Consider the following 19,135-nt stretch of genomic DNA (forward strand, 5'->3'; position numbering starts at 1 on the left):
TAAAACTTCACTCCAGTTACAGCAGCTGCTGAGCCGACGTCAGTTCAGAGCGTCAATAACGATTCACCAAATCGATTCACCTCATTTTCTGGTTAAAACTGAGTTTAAAATGATTTAAAAGGTTTTACTTTGTCATCTGGTGGTTAATAATCCCATTATTCAATTTAATTGCTTTGGGTGTGCTGAGTCAGACTCAGACGAGCTGCTGTGGTCCGAAAGGACGCATGCACATAGACCGGCAGCCCAGAGGATTTAGGTCAAACGAACGAGGTACCAATATCTGAGGTCAGGATCTTGTACTTTGTGTTTTATGACATGCAGAAATTAATGTCTGCCGGGGACCCCCTGCTGCGTCTGACCCCTGGGACCCCAAATAAGGGGTCAAAAAATGTGCTGGATCAAATGAAGGAGGTACCACAAAATACCAATGTAGTCTGAACCGGCATAGTACACAGTCGTTGAAACAGCCCTTGCCAGACATTTTGTCCTCTGCAAGGGGGGTGCCACACACCCCTAAAAGGTCCCAAAATTTGGGCTCGGTTAAACAGTCAAGGTACCACATGAAACCAAGTTTGTATGAACCTTCATTATGTACTAAATGTATGAGTAATGCAAGACAAAGTTTCTGCTGCATTGGCCCTGCCAGACACCTCCAAAAATGAACCCTTCTTCTGCCAATGGTAAAATTTGGCTAGATTAAACTTTAAAAGTACCACAAAAAAGCTGCACCAAATGAATATGTGTGTTATACAATATTTAAATTTATCTTTGCCAGACATTTTGTCCTCTGCAAGGACCCCCCCTTGCAGAGGTCCCAAAATTTGGGCTCGGTTAAACATTCAAGGTACCACATGAAACCAAGTTTGTATGAATCTTCATTATGTACTTAATGTATAATGAGCAACGCCAGACAAAATTTCTGCTGCATTGGCCCTGCCAGACACCCCCAAAAATGAACCCTTCTTCTGGCAATTGTAAAATTGTACTAGATTAAACTTTAAAAGTACCACAAAGAAGCTGCACCAAATGAATATGTATATCATACAATATTTAGATTGACCATTGCCAGACATTTTGTCCTCTGCATGAAGCAATGGTTCAATCCGCTGGGTCGTTGGACTTTATCTTAATTTTTCCCAGCTAAAACCCTCAAGAGCATACGTCTGTGAGTAATATATACCCTTTTATGTTAAACCGACCTGTTATGGTCTTCTGAAACAGTTAATAGATGTATTTTATAACTTAAAAACGGGACAGATGCTAATGTGTTAGCATGTCTAATGTATTAAAAACTGTAATATCTTTAAATTGATATATTAATAATAGCAACAACAACAGCAATAATAGTAATAACTTCAGAAGCGGCAAGTCCGCTTCTTAACTCCTCTCGTGACTGAGAGTTACTTTTGTGCAAATTAAAGTCGCTAAGTGGGATCTTGTCTTGTTGCAGTCAAGAAACGAGAATCGTCCTCCGTTCTGTTGACACAGCTCCAAACACTGCGCGGCTCTGCCAAGACAGAGTCCGGTCGGAATTAATAACTTCAAAACGAATTGCCGCTTTAAATAAAATGACACCTCTTTCCAAACGCTGTCAAGCAGAAAATAAATTACAATCGACTAAAATGTTTTTTTCTTCCCAAACTGAGAGGTCCTGCATTCTTCATGAATTAAACTGATGATGACGGGAAGCACAGCCGGCTGCAAGAGCTCAGGTCAGAGACATTCAAGCCATTAATGTCTGAAAGGAAATGCTTTTAACAAAAACTACAGATTTTGTTTATTTCTATTTATATTCAGAGATCAAGGATCCACCAGGTAGAGTTTATTTAGGTCCAGAGTTTAAGGATCCAGTGACCAATTTCATATCTATTTACTTTAAGACTCAATAAAATGTTGTTGACATAGAAAACCTTTAAAGCCTACTTTTAGGACACAGAAAATTCACAAGCGTATCGATAAGGGAATCGATAAGGAATCGGATCGATAATGGTATCGATTTTGATAAAATCTTATCAATACCCATCCCTAACTACTCTCCATGCTCCCGCAGAATCTCGCGCATATTGAAATGTATGCTTTCAATGCGTGGAGCATGTGTTTGGCCGTTTCTGCCACCGATCTTCAGCAATGTTCGTTAGCGTCTTTAAATGCGCGGGAAGCTACAAGAAACGAAAATGAACAAGACGTAAATCTAACAGAATGCTTTGAAATTCGAATTAAAATATGTTTAAATTATAACCAAACCCGGACAACAACCAGGAAAGAGTTTTGCTAAAAGAATTGGCCAGAAGAGGAAGCTTAGAGATGATGAGTTATGGGAGAGAGACAGGCTATATGAAAGAAACAAGAGGAAGAGAGGTTTTGTCTCGACGTGGCCACAGAAATGGCCGTGGCTTGGTCATTACCAAGAGAAGAATGAGGTTTTCTGCCAAATCTGCAGGGCCTATCTGTCGTATGCTGACAAGTAAGTAAAGTATGTGCTTGGTCCTGGGAGACTCTGGCTGTTTCGAAGCTAGTTTAAAAGTCTAACCACCTTGCCTTTGTGGAAACCCCACGGTGACAACATTAGCAAAGGAGCCAAGCATATTTTTTTTTCAATTTTTAGATCTATAACTCCAATCCAGACAAGGCATACTTTTTAGTTTTGATATGGACCTACATCTGTATTTTACATTTCTGACTGTTAGTCAACTCTGAGGGTTGCTTAAAAAATGTCCTCTAAATTTTATGAGTCACTTTATTTTTTTACACTTGAGAATGCCCTCTGATAAATTCTATTTTTTTTTTTAACTTCATGGTCCATAGACTATTTTATGTTTTTTCTGGATTGGTTTATATTATATAGGCAGTTTGATTTGCAGGATTTCAAGGTGGAATATCATGAACTCTCACGCCCTGTGGGCCAGTGGGGCAAATTGGTTTATGTCAAGCCCTGTAACCATTTGGCCACCAACCCTGCTCCAAGTTTAATGACACAAACTAATCTTATGAAATAAAGCATGTATTTCATGAAATCTGTACATTAGTAGGACGTGTACATTGAGGGCAGCGTGGCTCTGCAGTGGTTTGCACCACCACCACCTCACAGGGAGGAAGGCATAAACCTGATATGGCTGGGACAATCTCTAGCTGCTCCCAGAATAACAGAGTGTGGAGAATTTTCCCCTCTGTGAGCAAGCTCACTGTAAGACACTCATACCACTCACCCCTCTGACGTGTCCAGCTCAAACACACGGCTGTCCTTCGGGCGGTGCTTGGTGAAGATTTCCAGGGCGAGATTCTCATAAAGCTGCTGCTGTTCAGGCTTCAGGCTCTCCAAGGACTCCAGCCTGATGAAAGCTGCCGAACATGTGCCGAAAGCCAAGTTGGCCGAAGAGCAAATGGCGAGCAGGGAGTAGATCTCCACGGCTGGGATGATGTCCTCGTACTCACGGAGGTGGAAAGCTTTAAGCATGAGGTGAAACAGTGGAAGAGTTAAGACTTCTCTTTCACTTTGATGTGAATAAGCTGACTGCAGAAGAAGCAGAGGGACCAACGGCTAATGCTGGGCACTCCAAGACTGCTTCTAGTTAGTCAATGAGCTCATCAAGGCCAAAACAAAATAGCATCAAACTGATATTACAAGTCTACTGGAGAAAGGAAGCAAGAAAGGAAAGTACAGGAATAATCTACAATAAATATGCACATTAAATTTTGCTTATACCCAGATGTAGTGTTTGCACCCAAGCAGTTGATGGTGTGGAGGTTAGTGATGCTGAAACTGAGTGATCCGAGACTTTGGGTATTCTTTAATATGGAAAAACAGTTGTGTAGTTTTATTTTTGTTTTACCACCAACAATCAATGGTAAAGCTTTGGAGAACTGTGGTCGGACTACGTAAATAACGAGCACATCTACAAGGAGGAGGAGGAGCCGGTCACAGCTTTTCCTCCACGGTATTTGTGTCAGCGCCCCGTTTTTGTGCTGTCACTCTGAATCACATTTTCAGACAACCAATCAGATGGGCTAAAACGAGTCACAAGCAGCTTGTATTTGCCGTCTCTGTCAGCTGGCATGTCACATGAAATCTATCACAATAGATTAGAAAAACAAAGTTCATTTATGGCAGTAGATCGGACAGACTGTTCTGTATTTTGGTTGAGGGCGACTGCTTTTATCAGCCGTTTATTGTTGTTATAGAAACAAATGGTAGGTGTGCTTCTTTTATATGAAAAAAACTGGAAGGAAGTACTCCTCAGTGCTTTTCTGCTAGAAAAAGAAAACACGAGATGGATCCAGGCCTGACTGGGTAGCGCAGTCTTGTTTGAAGGCGGGCACTAAAGGGTTAAAATATGACGCATATGACAAAATAATCCTACATTCGGGGACAGCCCTTGTATGTCCCCGTCAAAAACGTAGCACATTCTCTAAGTTTTTGGGCAAATTACACGGCAAACCAGTGAAAATGCAGCCTAGGAGACTCTTCTGCGTTTCTCAGGTGCAGCTCCATACTTCACTGCAACCACAGAGATCATGGCGTGTGTGCACAACTACAGAGTGCACCTTGTAAGGCCCTGGCATGCACTGAGGATTTCTACAGCATGCTGTGGCGTTCTCCTCAATTTCCGAGTAGCATAAGGGACTCAGAACAGGTTCCGTCTCTATGTACCTGTGTGCATGGCGTTGTCCATGTAGCCTTCATACAACTGCCTTTGAGCGAGCAGGAAGAAGTGATAAGCCTCCGCTCCACGCCAGGCATTGTCCACAATACGATTGTCTGACGATGTCAAATCTTCCTCAAGTAGCCCAGTAAGTGCAAACGTCACCTTAATCCAACACAAACAAGAATAAACACGCATCAGCACAAATTATTTCCACGTACAGTCTGACACATTTCAATCAAGACTCTATTTTATAGAGTCCATAAATATTCACACTCCAAAGCTTGTATTTTCTACCTCAGACTTTTTTCCCTTGGCTCTGCTCTGCTGTGAAATCTTCACTTGCGTGTGGTAATTTTCCACGAGGAGCGCTGCCAGCACGTACAACTTCTTCACCCTCAGTGGTCGAGTCCCTTTTTTAGCCTCTTCCTCTGCGATCTAAAAACCAAAGCAACAACTAACATTTGCCCACAACCACTACATTAATCCATGTGATGTGCTACAATTTCAAATACAACACATGCATTGAAAGGAAAATGCGTGAATTTCACCATTTCACTTAAACAGAGAAAATTGATAAATTACTGTCATTGTTCCAAGCAATTATTGAATTGCTTGGAACAATGACAGTACAATCAGAATGACAGATTTCTTGGAACTACTACAGTATTGTTTAAAAAAACCCAACTTTTTTTTTTACACTGGGTCTCAGCAAAATGTTTGGCTTCTCACGCCCAAATAAAGCCTTAAATAATGTGTGGGCCGCTGAAGAGGAGGTACTGCTGGCCCACCAACAGAGGGTGCCCTGCCTGGAGTGCGGGCTTCAGGCATGAGAGGGCGCTGCCGCCTCACAGGAGCCAGGAGTGACAGCTGTCACTCATTAACTCCTGACAGCTGTCACCTATCATCAACTCATCAACCACTCCATAAAAGCCGGACGACATCTCCACCCCGCTGCCGAGATATCGTTTGCCTTCGAGGTATTTTCTCAGCTGTACTCTGTTAAGTAGTAGGTGCTACTGTTATTTCTTACCGTGTTCCTGTTTCGGAGGTGGAGGTGTTTTACCCACCATTGAGGAACTGTCGCTGAGTGTATTGCTGGGTGTACACACACCCACACATAACTGTTTCTGCTTCCTGCCAGCAGTACCAGATCCGACAGCCGGAGACGGTGGCCACCTGGGGACTCGGAACTTGGCGGCTCCAGTATTCTCCGGGTTCGGTGGCAGTGGAAATCGTGTGGGACTCGGCTCTTCTCTGGACGGACGTCTTCTATCCTCGAGCCTGCCCACACGTCACCTTAGTACATTTGACTCTGTCCAAATTCTGTATTTGTATTTCGTTGTGCACACTTCACAACGGTAAAGTGTTGTATTTTTGGCTCATCTATTGTCCGTTCTTTACGCCCCCTGTTGTGGGTCCGTGTCATTACACTTTCACAACAGGATATCTCGGCCAACGTCATGGATCCCGAGGGGCGTCAACCATCTGTTGGACAGCCAATGGAAGAGCAGGGTGCACAGGCATCTGCAGGGGGTGTGATCGGTGAGTTGCAGCAAATCCTCTCCGCCTTTACTGCTCGGTTGGATTTAATGACCGAGCAAAATGTCATCCTCAACTGTAGGATGGAGGCTCTCACCGCGCAGGTGGAAGCGTGCGCTCAGGGCGCGGCTGCAGCTTCTCCTCCTGTTGACCCGGTGCCGAATATAGATGTTCCACTGGTCGTCCAACGAACACCCCACCATCCCCTGAAGCTTACATAAGTCCCCCGGAGCCGTACGGAGGTTGTGTGGAGACGTGCGCTGACTTCTTAATGCAGTGTTCGCTCGTCTTTGCACAGCGTCCCGTAATGTACACTTTAGATGTGCAAAGGGTGGCTTATGTCATTAATTTGCTTCGAGGTGAGGCACGCGCTTGGGCTACAGCACTTTGGGAGCAAAACACGGCTCCTTACCACTTACACTGGGTTTGTGAGGGAGTTCAGAACGGTTTTTGATCACCCTAACAGAGGCAAAACCGCTTTGACAGTGCTGCTGTCTATGAGACAGGGACGTCGGAGCGCAGCTGAGTATGCAGTCGACTTCCGCATTGCGGCTGCGAGGTCCGGTTGGAATACGGCTGCGCTCCGCGCCGTCTTCATAAACGGACTGTCGTCGGTCCTGAAGGAGCACCTGGTGGCTAAGGATGAGCCACGGGATTTGGATGGTCTAATCGATGTAGTTATACGTTTGGACAATCGATTAGCGGAACGCCAAGGTTCCGCCCTCCCCACGCTCCACAGCCTCTGCGCTCCGTGTGGCAACAGCTCCCCTGCTGACGATGCTATAGACACGAGCAGGGCCAGATTAAGATCATCTTACAGACAGAGGAGAATGGCCCGCGGGGAGTGCTTTTTCTGTGGCTCAAATGAGCATCAGCAGAGAGACTGCCCCAAACGGTTAAACACGAACGCCCGCCCTTAGAGACTGGGTTAAGGGCGGGTCCAGACATTCACGTGGGACGTACACGTATTTCCACACGTCTCCCAGTCACGATCCTGAGTGGGGATTTAACCCTTCAAGCCCCAGCACTGGTGGACACGGGGTCAGAAGGCAATCTGCTGGACAGCAGATGGGAAAGGGAGGTAGGGCTCCCTCTGGTGGCGCTTCCTTCACCTTTGAAGGTACGGGCACTAGATGGCACTCTTCTCCCTTTAATCACACACAAGACACAACCAGTAGTTCTGGTGGTGTCTGGGAATCATCGGGAAGAGATAGAGTTTTATGTGACTCCTTCTACTTCCCGCGTGATTTTGGGCTTCCCGTGGATGGTAAAACACAATCTCCGGATTGATTGGCCGTCTGGGGTTGTGGCTCAGTGGAGTGAAACCTGCCACCGGGAGTGTTTAGGATCCTCGGTTCCTCCCGGTTTAAGTGCTAATGAGGAGGTTATAGTTCCCCCCAATCTGACGGCGGTGCCGGTGGAGTACCACGATCTTGCTGACGTTTTCAGCAAAGATCTGGCTCTCACCCTTCCCCCCCACCGTCCGTACGATTGTGCCATTGATTTGATTCCGGGCATTAAGTACCCATCCAGCAGGCTGTACAACCTCTCACGTCCGGAGCGCGAATCAATGGAGACCTATATCCGGGACTCATTAGCTGCTGGGCTGATCCAGAACTCCACCTCCCCGATGGGTGCTGGTTTCTTTTTTGTGGGCAAGAAAGACGGCAAACTCTGTCCATGCATTGATTACAGAGGGCTGAACGAGATCACGGTTCGCAATCGATACCCTTTGCCCCTGTTGGATTCAGTGTTCACGCCCCTGCATGGAGCCCAAATCGTTACAAAACTTGATCTTAGGAATGCGTACCACCTGGTTCAGATCCGGAAGGGAGATGAATGGAAGACGGCATTTAATACCCCGTTAGGTCACTTTGAGTACCTGGTCATGCCGTTCGGCCTCACTAACGCCCCCGCGACGTTCCAAGCTTTGGTAAATGACGTCTTGCGGGACTTCCTGCATCGATTTGTCTTCGTATATCCGGAGGATATACTCATCTTCTCCCCGGACCCTGAGACTCATGTCCAGCATGTACATCAGGTCCTGCAGCGGTTGTTGGAGAACCGGCTGTTTGTGAAGGGCGAGAAGTGTGAGTTCCACCGCACTTCTTTGTCCTTCCTGGGGTTCACATCTCCTCCAACTCCGTCGCCCCTGATCCGGCCAAGGTTGCGGCGGTGAGAGACTGGCCCCAACCGACAAACCGTAGGAAACTACAACAGTTCCTCGGTTTTGCAAACTTTTACCGGAGGTTCATTAAGGGCTACAGTCAGGTAGTCAGCCCCCTGACAGCCCTGACCTCCTCAAAAGTCCCCTTCACCTGGTCAGATCGGTGTGAAGCCGCGTTTAGGGAGTTGAAACGTCAGTTCTCGACTGCACCAGTTCTGATGCAGTCCAATCCTTGACGCCAGTTTGTGGTTGAAGTGGACGCCTCTGACCCAGGGATCGGAGCCCTGCTGTCCCAGAGCGGGGAGTCTGACAAGGTTCTCCACCCTTGTGCCTATTTTTTTCGCAGGTTGACCCCGGCAGAGCGGAACTATGATGTGGGCAATCGGGAACTTCTTGCGGTGAAGGAGGCTCTTGAGGAGTGGAGACACCTGTTGGAGGGAGCTTCGGAGCCGTTCACGGTTTTCACGGACCATCGGAACCTGGAGTATATCAGGACCGCCAAGCGGCTGAACCCCAGGCAAGCCCGCTGGTCACTGTTTTTCGGGCATTTTGACTTCCGGATCACCTATCGCCCCGGGACCAAGAACCAGAGGTCGGACGCCTTGTCTCGGGTACACGAGGATGAAGTCAAAACAGAGCTGTCGGATCCACCGGAATCCATCATACCTGAGTCCACTATCGTGGCCACCCTCACCTGGGACGTGGAGAAGACCGTCCGGGAGGCCCTGGCACGAAGCCCGGACCCAGGTACAGGTCCGAAGAACCGCGTATACGTCCCACCAGAGGCCAGAGCTGCAGTTCTGGACTTCTGTCACGGTTCCAAGCTCTCCTGTCACCCAGGGGTGCGAAGAACCGTGGCGGTGGTCCGGCAGCGCTTCTGGTGGGCGTCCATGGAAGCCGATGTCCGGGAGTATGTCCAGGCCTGCACCACCTGCGCCAGGGGCAAGGCTGACCATTCAAGAGCCCAAGGTTTGCTGCAACCGCTCCCAGTGCCTCATCGCCCCTGGTCCCATATCGGCCTGGATTTTGTCACGGGCCTCCCACCATCCCAGGGCATGACAACCATCTTCACGGTAGTGGACCGTTTCTCCAAGGCGGCCCACTTCGTGGCCCTCCCGAAGCTCCCAACGGCCCAGGAGACTGCAAACCTCCTGGTTCACCACGTCGTGCGTCTGCATGGGATACCAACAGACATTGTCTCGGATCGTGGTCCCCAGTTCTCCTCCCAGGTCTGGAGGAGCTTCTGCAGAGATCTGGGGGCCACCGTGAGCCTCTCGTCCGGGTATCACCCACAGACGAACGGACAGGCAGAGCGGGCCAACCAGGAACTAGAACAGGTCCTCCGCTGTGTTACATCTGCGCACCTGACGGCCTGGAGCAACCACCTGGCCTGGATCGAGTACGCACATAACAGCCAGGTGTCCTCTGCCACCGGCCTCTCCCCGTTTGAGGTGTGTTTGGTGTACCAGCCCCCATTGTTTCCTGTGGTGGAGGGAGAGGTCGGTGTGCCCTTGGTCCAGGCCCACCTACGAAGATGCCGTCGAATGTGGCGTTCCGCCCGTTCTGCGAAGGCCGGACGAGGGCTAAGGCCCACGCAGACCACCGGTGTTCCCCGGCCCCTGCATACCAGCCCGGGCAAGAGGTGTGGTTATCCACGAAGGACAATCCTCTCCAAGTGGACTCCCCGAAACTGAAGGACAGGTACATAGGCCCCTTCAAGATCCTCAAAGTCCTCAGTCCGGCCGCAGTGAAGCTCCAACTCCCAGCTTCACTGCGGATCCACCCCGTGTTTCATGTTTCCAGGATCAAACCGCACCACACCTCACCCCTCTGTGCTCCCAGACCGGCGCCGCCTCCTGCCCGGATCATCGACGGGGAGCCCGCGTGGACAGTCCGCCGGCTCCTGGACGTCCGTCGTATGGGCCGGGGGTTCCAGTATTTGGTGGACTGGGAGGGGTATGGACCCGAAGAACGCTCCTGGGTGAAGAGGAGCTTCATCCTGGACCCGACCCTCCTGGCCGACTTCTACAACCGACACCCCGACAAGCCTGGTCGGGCGCCAGGAGGCGCCCGTTGAGGTGGGGGTCCTGTTGTGTGGGCCGCTGAAGAGGAGGTACTGCTGGCCCACCATCAGAGGGCGCCCTGCCTGGAGTGCGGGCTTCAGGCACGAGAGGGCGCTGCCGCCTCACAGGAGCCGGGAGTGACAGCTGTCACTCATTAACTCCTGACAGCTGTCACCTATCATCAACTCATCAACCACTCCATAAAAGCCGGACGACATCTCCACCCCGCTGCCGAGATATCGTTTGCCTTCGAGGTATTTTCTCAGCCGTACTCTGTTAAGTAGTAGGTGCTACTGTTAATTCTTACCGTGTTCCTGTTTCGGAGGTGGAGGTGTTTTACCCACCATTGAGGAACTGTCGCTGAGTGTATTGCTGGGTGTACACACACCCACACATAACTGTTTCTGCTTCCTGCCAGCAGTACCAGATCCGACAGCCGGAGACGGTGGCCACCTGGGGACTCGGAACTTGGCGGCTCCAGTATTCTCCGGGTTCGGTGGCAGTGGAAATCGTGTGGGATCTGGCTCTTCTCTGGACGGACGTCTTCTATCCTCAAGCCTGCCCACACGTCACCTTAGTACATTTGACTCTGTCCAAATTCTGTATTTGTCTGTATTTCGTTGTGCACGCTTCACAACAGTAAAGTATTTTTGGCTCATCTATTGTCCGTTCATTTACGCCCCCTGTTGTGGGTCCGTGTCATTACACTTTCACAACATTAAAATTGGAAATCCTAAAAGAAAGCAAAAAAAACAGTTATAAGTAATAGCTGAAAAGAAAACTCTGGTGTTAACTGCTTTTATTTAATTTAAAAAAATTACAGGCATTATACATCAACACCCCTCCCCCAAATTAATATTAAGTACACTCTTATAAAACAGAAAGTAAAAAAAGGGTTATTTTTGACAGATATTCTTTCTTGTCACCGTTGAAGCAAACAACAACTTGATGAATTAAACCTTAACCATTTCTTCCTTGATATTAAAAACAAGACTCTACCTTAAACATGAGTTTGGCTGCATCCAGAAAATGATGGGCTTTACGATATAGTTCCACTGCCTCCAGAATTTTATTGTTCTCCAGCAGATGTGAGGCACATTTGGACAGAAGAGGTTTAATTTCCTTCATGTTGTGGTTCTTGGCAAGTTCCACGGCTTTGTTCCACTGTATGAAAACAATCATTTCATTACTGATTTGTGACAAATATCTGACTCATGAATGAAAGAAGCTGCAATTATAAAGAAAGCATGTATCAGAAGGTCACTTTCAGGGAGAATTTGTTTCATTTGTTTACTCCAGTGCACAAGAGTAATCAAAATATGAACTGTGGTCATTATCTCATTATCTGCAGGGATTTGCGTGGTTTTTAAGTACAGATACATTTTGCATCACATGAAGATAAAAGGGTGGGAATCAGTAAGGGAACTAATAAAACAACTGTATTGAATCTCAAATCTGTATCACATATGTAGCAAATCTCTACAACTTGATGTGAATTAATTAAAAATATAAAAGCCAAGATGATGGGTTGCCTAAGTAATGGGCCTCTTTGGTATAATACCTATAAATAATCAGTTTTCTTGCCAGTTTTCTTCAGAAAAGTCAGACAAAACAGTATGACACTCTATGGTAAATCTGTGTGGAGTAGACAGTTCTCAAAAACTGAGTGACTGTGCAAGAATGAGAAAAGTGAGGAAAGCCACCAAGACACCCAGAAGAACTTATAGGTTTATGTGGCTGTGATTGGAGAAATTGTGCACAGTGCATGTTTTGCATTTTGTGTCCCCAGTTATACAGCTTCATGATGAAGTGACATAGAGGAGGATTTTCTTTCACCAAAACATCAAATCTAGGCTTGAATCGCAGATGTACCTTCTGGAAAATTATAGCTGAACTTTCAGGTCTTCTTTTTAAGAAAAGGCAAGAGGTAAAAAAAAAAAAAAAAAAAAAAAAAAAAAAAAAAATTGTGTCACTGTCTAACGTCTTACTGACTTGTCTGAATATAGCTCAACTGAGTGGACAATGTCAATAATGTCAAAATGTCAACATGTTGTTTACAAGAATGTAATCAGTTCTTTGTATTATTACAGAAAAAACAGCCTTTTTTTGAGGACAGCATTCATATTCCTGAGCGACATGTCCCTCAGGATGAGGATAGGAACGGGAGGACAGCAGGAGCGACAGTGTGGTGAAAGACGAAGAAACCAAATTTTGTCTGACTGTCAGTCACCTGGTTCAGATGGACGCACATGTCTACGGCGGCTTTAGGCTGGTTACACTTCAGGTAGGCGTTAACAGCCTGTTCACACATGCCCACAGTGGCAAACATCTGTCCAATGTCCTACAACATAGAGATGGAAAACTGCAGATTCAGTATGCAGACTGAGGTCTGAAAATATGGTCAACATAAAACAATACAGAACCAAGAATTTTTTGTCATTTCCACTTCTGAGCATTTGGCTCACCGGCAAAAGTTTATGATTCTCTGGTAAAGAATCAGTCAGTCTCTCGAGGTTATCATAGTCCTCTAACATGTAGTAACACTCTGCCAGCTTCTCCTGGTTATGACCCTGAACGTAGTACTGCACTGCACTGGCCCTGGAAAAAGGTAGGTTTCATACTCAAACTTTTCATCTAAAGACTGGCATCTTCAATGACATATTACAAAATGTACATCAAGCAACTTTGCTCGTGTATATGACAAGAAAACGCTTCTAACTTTTAAGAGAGTAATTCTACAGAAAACAGGTCAGGGGAGAAAGAAAGGTACAAAAAATAATTAATCCAAATACCATTTCTGTCTGTCAGCAAAGTAGTCTCCAATGGCATTGTAAGCCTGTTCCATCAGAGCATCATCACAGGTACCAGAACCTGTTTTGAGCAGCTGGAGTACCCTGAACCAGTCTCCCAGCTTGATCCTGAGGCTTATGGCAAGGTCCCTGGAAAAAGGAACATCCGCAGTTAGCAAACAGGGCCTATATTTATGAAAATACTGAATGTGAAATTCTGGACTTGAAGGAGTTATTGACTAATATAAGCAACAGGTTCCTCACTATGTCCCACGGCAGCCTGTACTCACGGTTCTTGAAATGGAGCAATAACTCCACCTGATGGGTGTGGTGTCTACTTCTGAAACCCTCCCGTCCTGTGCCCCGGCAAAATTTCCTGCATATTCATTTTGTAAATTGTGTCGGTAGCATGGGTCAAGCAAAGGGTCGCCCCTTTGAGTCTGGTCTGCTTGCGGTTTGTTCCTCAAATCATCAGAGGGAGTAGTGTCACCTGTGTGCTTGTTCTAGGGGTTGGTAAGGTTAGACCTTACTTGTGTAAAGCACCTTGAGGCAACTTTGTTGTGATTTGGCGCTATATAAATGAAATAAATTGAATTAAATTGAAATTGAACTGGTGGGAATTTACCATTAATGCAGGTACAACAGAATTTCACCAATAGCTCTAGTATCATATAGCAGGGGCCTTGTTTCAGAAAGGAATTCAACAAACTCTGACTCTCTCTCTGGAATCTTGAGTTGATTTATCCTGAGATGGGAAAGGTGGAGTTTTCCTTTCATAGCTTTGTCCATTGTCTCAACAGATTCAGCTATAAGAAAACTACTCAGTACTCCAAAGATTATACCAAAAAGTATGTTAAAGTACACTAAAACAGGATGTTCATCTTCACAGGATGACACAGATGAATGAACAAGCTGTGCAACAGGGAGGAGATGGGGATAAATTCAGTGTTTCCTGAAGGGAACCTGCTCCCGACCAGGTTAGATTCACAGACTAAGTTACCGCACTAACAAATTCAGAGGTCATTTATCCGGGCTTGGGGCTGGGACTGACTCTGAACTGTTTCACAGTGCATCCACAAAGTACTTTTTCACTTTTTCCACATTATGTCATATTACAGTCTTATTCCAAAATGGAGTAAATGTATTTTTCCCTCAAACACCCCATAATGACAACATGAAAAAAGTTTTTTACAATTTTTGCAAATTTTTTACAAATAAAAACTAAGAAATCACATTCATATTTCATATCACATATATGACATTCACATATCACATTTTTAATAAATTTGCAAAAATCTAAAAAAACAAAACAAAAAAAAAAACTTTTTTCACATTGTCAATATGGGGTAATATGTGTAGACTTTAGAGGAAAAAAATTAATGTCATCAATTTTGTTTGGTTGTAACACAGAAATGTGGAAACAGTGAGGCATTGTGAATACTTCCTGGATATATTGTTCAGATGAAAAAAGTAATGTTGCTATGGTGACGTGGTGGTCAACTATTTGCATTTCATAAAAAAAAAAAAAAAAAAAAATACAATATCTAGTTTGAAACTGCACCTACAGCTCACCTCTGTGCTTCAGATCAGACACTTTAGGCTTCTACAGACATATTTGGAATTCTCATATTTTTGACGTCAATACAAATGTGACAAAAAGCTTCCAAATCTAATGTTTGCTGGTAGGGCAAAATTGAAGGACAACAACTTTTATTTTACACTCACTGTTAGTCCAAATTTGACTTTTAAACCATTTAAAAAGAACACATGAACAGAATTCACTAGCAGTTGTGGAATTTTTCGCATCAAATAAGGTTCAATGTACCTGCGATCCACATCCAAGTACATCCTCTCAGCTTTTTCAAACCTGCCGAAATAAGCCGCCACCTCCGCCTGCTTCATGGCCTCACTCTGCAGGTTGCCCAGGCGCTTGACAAACTCAATTCCCTGATAGTCTTTGCAGTGCACAAAGGCCTGCTCAGCCATCTTCAGATCCAGTTTTTGGAGGGCAGCCTCAGCCAGCAGACGCCTGACAGAATGATAATGGAGAGAAGAACAGTCAGCCATCGCTACATGATGCCATCAACACAGCGGCAACCAGTGACCCAATGTTCGGGTGAAACAAAAGGCCAAGTGTCGATTTCAAAGGACAAACCCATAAAAATAAGAATAAAATGAAATGTCTTTGAATAATCTGACGTAAAAACTGAAGCATTTTGTGGGTGTATTTCTGTCACATATGCCATAGACGTCTAAAACAAATGGTGTCATTCTTAAACTACATTTATAGTAAGCACACTCATAGAATTGTGGGAACTTGAGAATGTTTAATATAAAAGCTCAAACATAAAAATATAAAGTTGATAAAAACGCATTTTAAAAAAAGTAGATTTTGCACAATATGGTCCCGTTCACAATGAGCTTATGTAACTAAGCCTTTATTAACTATTATTACTATTTTAATGTTCAAATCTGCTCCTTTACAGTTAAAACCTGAACAGGAAAACTCCAAGAGTTCTTTCAATTAAATCATTAAGTTAAATCATTGTTATTATCTTTAGAACGTAACTTGGACCTCATGCTGTGAATTATTCTGCTGCTCCTGTTATGTCAATATTTGAAACTTGGGCTCCATGTAGTGTTCATAAAAATATTTTATTTAGTTTTATAGGTTTAACCAAGTGCTGCACATGTACACAACTGCGTCCATTCCTAACCACTGTGTATGTTTATGAAAATGCATATTTACATTTTTTTCTGTGTCACTGTAGTTACATTCATACCACCATAATTTTCTATTATGTTTCTTCATTTTTTTTGTATTCCTGTGAGTCCTACATAAATTCTACGTATGTAATATTTGGGATACACTGGTGCCAACATGATCCACAATGATTTTTTTGTTTTAATTTACCAGAGTCTGGGATGAGGATTGTCTTCAATGAACTGTGAGGCATCTTCAATCCCCACTTTCTCTATCAGTGCTCGACTGTCTCTCAGAGAGCGGATTTCAAAGTTGATGATGTTGTCTTTGTTTGGCCTCTCCGGATCCTGCAAGGCAAGATCCTAAATTACAGTGACAATGTGCAGCCTTTTTGCAATACAGGAGCTACAGTGTATGAAACCTTCATGACCGTCACTCTGACACACACTGTAAATTTGCAAATTCTGACTGAATAATAAAAAGCTGCTAAGATATTTAAAATGTAAAACAAAATGAAAGTCTATCGATTAATGTTAGTCATTAGACAAAGACATGCTTTTATTTTACATACCGCCATCAGTTTTAGTTTGTGGACTTCAGTGCTGCTTCAGTGGAACTGGTTTTCAACAAAATCTTACCTTCATGATTTCATCGAGCAGGACAGATTTGATTTCCAAATCCTCAAAATGACAGATGTACCCAGATGTTTGGATGGGTTCCTGTATATTAAAATGAAGTAAGCAAGCAAACCATGCAGCTAAAATTAAAGCTGTAAATGTTCACACAAGGACCACCCACTGACCTCTGGGTCCAGGTTCCTGAAAACATACATTCTGGTTTTCTCCATCATGGCGAAGAGATCAGGATTGTCATTTGCCCACTTCATATCCCAAACATCTTTGCGTTCAAATTTGGATGGATCTCCTGCAGAGGCCTGGCTCGAAGCGCTGTTGTCCGAGGATGAACGGGCTTCCAGATCCAACAACGACAGCACACCTGCGATGTCAATTATGGCCAGACGACTAAGGAAAAAAATAACAGTTATATGAGATTCATGCAAACAAATAAAAAAGCAGTAATTTTTTTTAATTGCTGTGATCTAAAGAAAAAAATGTCCAAACATCATTTAATTTGTACGTTGCTTTGGTCTCTGTGACTGTTAAGTGGAGTAAGCGGTTGAAGATGAGTGAGTGAGTTGTGTTGGTACTTAAACTTTTATTTAAAATGCCATAAAATGAGTGAGAGAACGATGACTTTATTTCAGACATGAGGACCATAAATATAACAACAAGTAATATCAAGATAATCTGAAGAAGAAGAAAAAAAAAAAACTTTCTTCATGCTCCCTAAAAGCAAGTTAAAACTGTACAAGCAATGATGGCCTTGGTGGCCTCCAGACCCAGACTTTGGAACTGAAAGAAACTGACAAACAAGCACATTTCAAGCTACATGTAACATCAAACACAGAAAAACATTATTTCTTGATGATGAATGTAAATTAAGTTCTATTTCATTCCTCCTGACCGCCAGAGGGCGGTGCTTTAGCACCTGGATAACTACATGTGCGCAGCACAGAGGTTGAGAATATATACCAACAAAGTCACACCATTGAATGTGACCTGGGTGACGTCACTGGTTGTCTTTATATACCAGACGCACCCAGCGCTCGCTTCTTTTCTACATTCTCGCATTCTTAGAGGTTGAGAACGCATTTAGCTGCGATTGCCGCTCTCGCTTGTAGCCTCGCAACCCACCTTCGGTTGGAGCTACGTGCACTGCACACGTCCTCCAGAGGCTGCGCACGGCTTCACCGTTTTTTGTATTCTTTGATGCCTGTCGTGAGTACACCTTCCTAAACGCCGGGTGCGCGCCTTTTCCGCTGCCCTGCTGGGTATTTTCCTCTGTGCACATTAGCTGTGTTGTTTCGATGAAAGCTGGCTATTTGTTTAGTTGTGTCACTAACCCCGTTAACTACGTGGTAGTGTGTGTATCAGAACCAGTACAGTGTACTGTGTTTGGCTTGCAGTGAGTGTTTCCCACTCCTTGAAGTACTTCGTCTGCACTGCCGCCATTTGCTAAGTTTAACAGCTCCGCTAGCAGCTAGTGTTGTCGTCGTTGCTCTAAGTGACTTAGCACTTGGGCTGTGAGTTTTTTGGCTGTGTGCATAGTGTTATTACTGTGGCTGTGAGTGTTTCACGCTCCGGGCCTTGTATTAGCTTTTACACTGTGAGTGTTTCACGCTCCGTGCCTCGTGCCGAGTCTGCGGCTGGAGTGCTTCACGCTCTGTGCCTCGTGTCGAGTCTGCGGCTGTGAGTGCTTCACGCTCCGTGCCTCGTGTCAAGTCGACGGCTGTGAGTGCTTCATGCTCCGTGCCTCGTGTTACTATTTACACTGCGTGTGATTCACGCTTTGTCTTTCCATTTGTAACCATCAGGGCTTGCGTTAGCCATCTGCATGCAGTCCACAATGTTGACAGGGCCTTTGTTGCATGGCTGTGGTACATGTTTGGCTCCCTTGAGCCCAGATGATGGACATATGTTTTGCCCCTCCTGTCTTGGGATCGGATACCTGAGGGAAGCCCTGACTGGCGATGCCTGCCTTAATTGTGCCAGCATGCCACTGGCAGAGAGATCTGCTAGACTTGCGGCATTGGAAAGTGGAATATCTAGTGCAACTTTGGCCTCCAGCCCCAGGAAGGAACCAAAGCACCGTAAACGCCCACATGCAGGAGCCCCTTCTGCTAAGAAGGTTACTCATGACCATGCTTTGGCTGAAAAGGTCGAAACGTTGACTTCTGAGTTTGCTCAGATTAAGTCCTTGCTTCTGAATCTACAGCCTAGGGATGAAGTGACAGTTCCTGTTGTCCCTAATGAGGCTGATCAGACCAATGTAGTTACTCAGCAGGAGGAAGATGTCGTGTCTATTGCTGCAACTGATTCCTTGTACATGACAAGTGATATAAACTGTGTGGAGGATGAGGATGAGAGGGGTCTTTCTCCAAGCCATTCATTAGTGGGCTCTCATACCTCTGAGGCAGAGTCCATGCCGCAAACCGGACCTGGACTATCCTTTGTCAAGCAAGCTGTTCATTTGGCTTTATCCAGGCTTGGGGTCGACAATCCCCCTGCGAAAACCACTGCTTCAAGTGCCTTTTTCAAAGTCACTCAGACGCCTGAGTTCAACGTTCCAGTTTCACAACCATATATCGAGGAGCTCCACCGATGTTGGGC

At 45.3% G+C, this 19,135-nt stretch overlaps 1 protein-coding gene across 4 annotated transcripts in view; it reads right to left on the reverse strand.

The window, feature by feature from the left end:
* wdr35 (WD repeat domain 35) overlaps nucleotides 1–19,135 on the reverse strand; it is a 64,809-nt gene that overhangs the window by 2,063 nt on the left and 43,611 nt on the right. For all 4 annotated transcript variants that reach the window (XM_034195443.1, XM_034195442.1, XM_034195441.1 and 1 more), the window contains 11 exons: nucleotides 16,708–16,927; nucleotides 16,544–16,624; nucleotides 16,116–16,252; nucleotides 15,027–15,230; nucleotides 13,205–13,351; nucleotides 12,878–13,010; nucleotides 12,643–12,753; nucleotides 11,412–11,576; nucleotides 4,938–5,078; nucleotides 4,649–4,805; nucleotides 3,207–3,444 (listed from right to left, as the gene is read on the reverse strand). In XM_034195443.1, coding sequence (XP_034051334.1) covers nucleotides 3,207–3,444; nucleotides 4,649–4,805; nucleotides 4,938–5,078; nucleotides 11,412–11,576; nucleotides 12,643–12,753; nucleotides 12,878–13,010; nucleotides 13,205–13,351; nucleotides 15,027–15,230; nucleotides 16,116–16,252; nucleotides 16,544–16,624; nucleotides 16,708–16,927 — 1,734 coding nt within the window. The remainder of the gene's footprint in view (nucleotides 1–3,206; nucleotides 3,445–4,648; nucleotides 4,806–4,937; nucleotides 5,079–11,411; nucleotides 11,577–12,642; nucleotides 12,754–12,877; nucleotides 13,011–13,204; nucleotides 13,352–15,026; nucleotides 15,231–16,115; nucleotides 16,253–16,543; nucleotides 16,625–16,707; nucleotides 16,928–19,135) is intronic.

This window comes from Thalassophryne amazonica, chromosome 19 (genome assembly GCF_902500255.1).
Source record: "Thalassophryne amazonica chromosome 19, fThaAma1.1, whole genome shotgun sequence".
Lineage (NCBI taxonomy): Eukaryota > Metazoa > Chordata > Actinopteri > Batrachoidiformes > Batrachoididae > Thalassophryne > Thalassophryne amazonica.